We start from the raw sequence: 6694 nt of genomic DNA on the forward strand, positions 1-6694 counted from the left end.
TATAGTTAGTCTTAGGTGGGTTGAGTTGTTCTGATAAACCCTGGCTTAACTGAGTGACAGAAGAGTTATTACTGGTAATTTTTAACTCTTAATAGGTTGAAATTTTCAACACTATAAGTAGAAGTAGATTATTACTAGATAGAAGGAGGGCCATATGAAGTGAGATTTTGGTTTCTGTAGATAGTGTGCAAATTGTTCAGGAGAAATATTTAAATGTAGCATGCACCTCCCCCCACCCCCATCCCTTACTTCTCAAAGTATGGAGTTAGCCATACCTAGTTCCTCTCTGCAGGTAGCTCACCAGGTGAACCATCAAAGTGAGCATCACAGGGGAGCATGGTTGAAATGCATATTCCCAGGACCCACCCCAGACCTGCTAAAACACACACTCTGTGGATAGGATCCAGCTGTTTTCACAGCCCTTCAGATGAGAACCTAGGCTTGAGAACCATGAGCTTCTGCTTTCACCACCTTCCCAAGGTTTTTCTGACCCCACAGTCACCTCTGGCATCTCTCCCAATAGAACACAATAGTCCAGTCCTTTACCTGCTTTTGCCCTAAGCACTCTTTTGGAAAGTGAATACATTCTGTCCCTGTTTTATACTGGCCAGAAAATGACTTTGTTCAAAGCCTAAGTTTTCTTTGATTCTGACTGTAGTTTTTTTATAGCTACAGTGGGTGTTTGGCTACACATACATAAAATATTTTCCAAGTTTAGATTATTATGACATTGTTTTGTAGTACAGACCTAGGTTTTCGTTCTTAAGAGAATGGCTGTCCTGCCCTGCCTAGCTCCTTGCCTGTTAATTCCCCTGAGCCGCTGGTCTGTTTTTATGGCATGGACACTTTGTGTCTCTGCATGTTGTTGTTTTTGTTGTGTACCACCAAGTTGGCACCAATAATAGCTGACCTTCCAGTGGGTTTTCAGAGGCAGTAAACACGTGGGAGAAGATTGCCCAACCTTCCTGCTCTCAGAGCAGCTGTGTGTTTGAATGGGCAAGTGCAGCTCCTTCCCACTAAGCCTCCAGCTCAAGGGAGCCTTGCGTGCAGCAGGATAGAATGTGGCTTGATCCTGCATCTTTCTCACTACCAACAGGATGTTTGAATCCATTTCGCTGAGGGTGTCCTTGGACTTCACAAGCCCTTTGCTTCATCAAACATAATGTCCTCTCCAGGCATTGATTCCTTCTGATAATGTGTCCAAAGCAAGTGAGTTGGCCGCGTTCTGCTGGGATCACAGGGTGTTCATTAACTCCTTTTTTAGAAATAGATGTTCAGTCCTTTCTTCCTAATCTGTTTTATTAACCTAGTGTTGCTACAACAGAAAGACTAGAAGTGGCTATCTTTACCAAGCAAACATTTATTTTCTCACAGTATGGGAGGTTAGAAGTTTGAATTCTGAGTACAGCTGTCAGGGAACGGTCTCATTTTCTCTTCACTCTGGAGGAAGGGCTTTGTGTCTTTGTAGCCCGTGTTCCTAGGTTCCTTAACTGAGCCTGTGCCATGTATCTGCCCTCCTGGTTATGCTTGCTTGCCTAAATGGCTTTTTTTTTTACTTCAAAAGAAACTGATTTAAACTGTGTCTTAAACTAGTACTGCCTCATTAACATAACAAAATCCATTCTAAATGGGATTATAATCCTAAATATAGGGATTCAGATTTACAACATGTATTTTTGGGGACACAGGTCAATCTATAACATAATCTCTCTCAGTCTGTAAGGTTTATTGAAACCTGCCCACCTTGGGTGACCTTCTGATGCTTGAAGAACTGGTGGCACAGCTTCCACGTAAGCCAGCACAGTCTGAGAACTTGGCTGGCTGGTGATGGGTTTGTTTTGGTTTGGTTTTTTTCACAAACCACTAGGGAGCTGTAGAGGCAAATTTGTGCTCTGTCTGAACACTTGGCCTTTGTACTCTATGTCTTGATCTCACTCTTAGTTGTATCTTTTCTTCTTCTTCCCATTGTTTTCTCTTTGTCCTTATTTTTCCCAACTACAGATGTTTCTAACATTTTAAAAAAAATTTCATCTTATATTCTTTGAATCTTTGCCAGCAGTGTTGATTAATTTTCTAAGAAAAGATTTTAAATAAAATTCAAAGGTTTGGGGTTTTTTTTTCTTCCTTTGCTGTGTAACATACTAAAAACAATGAACACTTAGCAGATAATGTCTTTTAAGTGGCCGTGTATACACAGGCCTGTCTGATTCCAAATCTAAGGCTTCAGCTTTGTTCTGTGTGGGCAAAGAGTCAGTGAAAACACTTCTTAAAACTCAGAAAACCAGCAAAATGAGAATTTAGTGGAGACAGTCAAGTGAAGGACATTCAAGATCAATGGGTGAGAAGACTTTTTAATAGGTGTTAATATGACCTTTTTTATAAAAGATGTTTGGTCATAAATGAATAGCTCCAAGAGTAGAATAATTAAATTGTGGTGAGAATAATTTGCTCCTGAGATTAGAGATGCCCTAGAAACCTGAAGCTCAATAACCTGTCTGATTATCAAATGGTTGTGGATACATGACAGTTGGGTTGCTATTTGAGTGATATGCTTTGCTCAGTTTACTTTGTAATTTAAAACTTAGCCACTCTTTTTAAAAAGTTGGCATACAAGTTTTTCTTAGATCTGTCAGTTACAGAATTAACCTTAACCCAAATTACTTTGGCTAATATTTTCAGTAAAACCAGATCAAATTGAGTGTCAGATTTGTTTGGCGTGTGACCTTAGCCTTGTTGCAGGTAGAGGGCCCGGGGACACTCCCAGCCCCCATTTCTCACCCCTCCATAGGTACCTGATAGGGAAGAGTCTGCTACCATTTATTGAATGTCCCTCTCACCAAGGGGTCTTTGGTAGCCTAGGGGTAAGGAGTTGCACTGCTAGCCCCAAAGGCAGGTGGTTCAAATCCACCAGTTGCTATGAGGAACGAAGATAAGCAGTCTTCTTTTATGTGATTTACCAATTCTGAAAACGTTCAGAAGGCTCAGCCATGAGATAGCAATAAGTTGTAAGTAGACTTGATGTACTAGTTAGGCACCTCAGCAACTTTAAGGTTTTTCTGATCTTCACAAATCTAGTCAAGGCAAGCTTTAAGTTTTCTTGTTTGTAGTGATTTATGTTTATCTCACCTCTAATTTGGATTATAATTTGTGATAAACTATAACTTTTAAGAAATTTGAGCATGAAAGTGAATGCTTATATAAAACTAGGACCTTGATGTTCTTGTTGAATTCCCAACTGATTAAGAATCAGTCAGAGTCCTTTGTATTGTTACACTTTGAGTCAGTGTTAGAGACTATTACGTAAATGGCATTTTAGTGGCTTGATAATTTTAAAGATCTCTATTGTCTTGGCGGATATACAACCAGGAGGCTTCTTAGAGGCAAGGATGGTGAAACTTTGTCTTACATACTTTGAGGATGTTGTCAAGAGAGGTCACTCAGTACTTGGAAAAAAAGACATCCTGCTGGGAAAGGCAGAGAACAAAGGAGAGTTGTCAGCCTGTCAACACAGAAACTGTAGCAATGGGCTTGAGCATGGTGGGGATTGTGAGGATGGTGTAGGACAGGGCAAGATGTCACTGGGTCCCTGTTGTTCATAGGGTCACTATGAGTCGTAGTCGATGGGACAGCACTAACAGCAACAACCAATTAATAGAGAGGAGATGTGGCCATATGGTGATCAAACACTTAGCCACCAACTGAAATGCCATCATCCATTTAACCTACTAAACTGCTCCCTGGGAGGAAAATGTGATGGTCTGCTTCAATAAGGATGACCAAGGAGCCCTGTGGGGTGGTTCTTTTCTGGTCAGATAGTCCAATGGATAATTACTAGAGAACAGCGCTTGAGCAAAATTAGAGAATCTGAAAGTTATCTTTATGAGATCACCGAGGAAGCTGCTCTAGCAGTTTGCTGGAATTCAAGCAGCAGCTGTCAGAAAGGAGCTTTTCCATTCATGAAACAGAGAAAAACGGGGTGTAAAGATGGCATATGAGTTCCTAGCTATTCTTCCTTAGAGCTGAGCCGCACTTTCAGTTTCTAGATCTAGGTTTGTAGTTCTCAGGGATCTCTTAAGGAGAAGAAGGAGGTGAAGCGTGCTTATTAAGTGTCAGACATAGAAGCTTCTAGCGTGATGCCCTAATAGGATGTATTCATAGGAACAAGTGTGTGCTCCCCCTGGACCATTTCTCCAAACAGCTCTGGTTTCCTGTTGCCAAGTCTCTGCGTCTCCCTCCATCTGCTAATGTTCTTCTTTCCTCCAGGCCTGAACCCATTTTCACCAGTGTCGGGCTGTCATCAGTCCTCTCTCAACTGTGATTCTTGCTACCTGTCAGATACCCACTGTAAACCGGGTAGCCCAGACGCATATGCTCTGCATATGTTCGACTCTGCAGAGCAGGGGGCTTCTGCAGCTAATGCTCTCAAGTCTTGTTTCTTGGACTTGTTCCAGGTCCTTGAACATTTATGGGAGAGACTTGCCTGGTCTTATTAAAGATGTGCTAAAGCGATATCCTCATGTGGAAAGAACTTGCCTAGTCTGAAGAGAAAATAAAACCCACAACTCATGTCTCAGAACACGTTATGTTGTGAAATGATGCTTGAGTTTGTTGTCCTCTTACTGCATTTTAAGTGAAGATGAGCTTTCTGAAAGCCTTTGTTTCCCAGTGACTTAGAGACGACTTCTCTTTTGGGTTTCTGTAAGTTCTTTTTATTTTGAAATGTGTTTACCATCACCCCCACTCACAGGCTGGTCTGAGTAAAGAATGTTGGGCTCCAAGTTAATGGTTATAAACTATGCTTAATTAACCCTCAGTTCCAGCTGAAGGCACGAGTTAAGGATTGTGTAGCTTCTGGTTTTCCCTTCCTCCTGTTGTGGCGACCTCATTAGCCAGCACCAGAGGTGAACAATGTAGAAGCCCTGGTATTGGAATAGCAGTGCCCTGCCCTCTTTACTGCCTAGAGCTGATGGCAACATCAGCACATGAGGTTATGGGCCTGACATTTCCTATACATTGTATATTTTCTGTTGCCCTTTTGTGCAAATAAGTAAACACCAAATATGTGTATTTTACTCTAGCGATCTTAAAAATAATTTAATTTTTCTTTTTTTAATCTGCTTGGCTTTCTTCATTTCCTGGTGAGTGTAATGACCAGTGTCTTTGTTCTCTCCCTCCCCTTCCCGTGGGCATGTAGCACGTGTGGAGTGAGAGCGAGGACTGCCTGCCTTTCTTGCAGCTAGCGCAGGATTACATCTCCTCCTGCGGCAAGAAGACGCTCCAGGAAGTCTTGGAAAAAGTCTTCAAGTCTTTCAGACCCGTAGGTGCCTGCTTGGCTTCTAAAAGTGGCATACATGCTACAGTGATTGGGTGTTGGATAACATGGGAGTGTGGGGAGAGTGGGCAAACCCTGGGGGGACTAATTGTTTTTCACTTGTCTGGCCCTGGGCTTAAAGAATGGCAGCTAGGGCTGAGCAGGTGCGGGCGGCATGGGAGGGAGGTGGCCTGGCTGTTTGTTGCAAGGATGGTGATTATTTCTAGCATCATTTAAGCTGAGAATCCCTCATAGGGCAGGAAGCACATGAATCCTTTGTGAGACAGCTGAACGTCTATAGGCTCACCCTGTAGACTTAAAACCAAAATATTAGGATGTTCTCTTATAATGTTGTTGTTGTGTGTCATCGTGTTGATTCCAGCTTGTAGCAGCCCTGTAGGACAAAGTAGAACTGCCTCACAGGGTGTCCTAGGCTGTATGTTACCTTCATGGGTGCAAATGACCACGTCTTTTCTCCCTTGAAGATGCTGTTGGCGTCAAAGCACTGTCCTTTTGATTACCAACTGAATGCTTAACCATTGTACCACCGGGGCTACTTCTCTTACAGTAAGCCTAACCCAACGGTCAGTGAGTCCTTTATGATTCATGGTCATCCTCCATCAGGTTTTCTGTAAGGGAAGAGACAGCCCATCTCTCTCCCATAGGACCATAGAAATGGCCATTCTCCCACAGAGCAGTGATGGAATCATACCACTGCCATTTTGATGAGCTTTGTGTAACTTTTCTGTATTTCAGGACTTGTCAGAAAGCTATATAAAGGATGTACCTCTATTTTGTTTGGCATGGAGAAGAATGAAACTGGACATTGACTCTTCTCTCTTTCTGTAAACTCTTGGAGAAAGCTTCTGGTGGTTTTTTTATTTTTCTTTCTCCCTCCACTCATCTCTTGGGATTTAGTAACCTGTGTCTGTGGCTAGCTAGCAGTTCCTTTCATAGCTACTAAACATATAAAAGGGAATGTGCTGGCCTACTGGTAAAAAGCTACGGTGTAATCCCAAAGGTACACGTTTTGAGGCCACCAGCTGCTCCACAGGAGAAAGATGGAAATCTCCTCCCATGCTATTAACTGTTTCTGAAAACCTTCTGGACAGTCAGCTGTGAGTTGGTTCCAACTCGATGGTACTCAACAACAACAACAACAACAGATATATAAAATGAGTACCCACCCATATTTTGAAGATCACCTCTTTTCCATATCTTGAATGGAAGCTCTTGTCAGGTTACTAATGTCTTGCCAGTTTCTCTGGTTTGCAGTGCCCTGCCCAGGTTAAATACTGCCCATAATTAGTGGTATTTGCTCTATAATTTCTAGTCTCTGTATATCTTTATGGCATTTACTTCTCCACTGAAACTTGCAGGTTT

The 6694-nt window shown here is 42.2% G+C and overlaps 1 protein-coding gene across 1 annotated transcript in view; it reads left to right on the top strand.

Moving 5' to 3' along the window:
- The window catches only part of LOC102873791 (UPF0452 protein C7orf41 homolog), a 10800-nt gene extending 5335 nt beyond the window's left edge, over positions 1 to 5465 (top strand). Inside the window, exons 2-3 of the mRNA XM_006903400.1 lie at positions 5195 to 5317; positions 5454 to 5465. Coding sequence (XP_006903462.1) covers positions 5195 to 5317; positions 5454 to 5465 — 135 coding nt within the window. The remainder of the gene's footprint in view (positions 1 to 5194; positions 5318 to 5453) is intronic.
- The last annotated feature ends 1229 nt before the right edge of the window (positions 5466 to 6694 follow it).

Source organism: Elephantulus edwardii, unplaced genomic scaffold (assembly GCF_000299155.1).
Source record: "Elephantulus edwardii isolate Elephantulus edwardi_28Jun2011 unplaced genomic scaffold, EleEdw1.0 scaffold00639, whole genome shotgun sequence".
Classification (NCBI taxonomy): domain Eukaryota; kingdom Metazoa; phylum Chordata; class Mammalia; order Macroscelidea; family Macroscelididae; genus Elephantulus; species Elephantulus edwardii.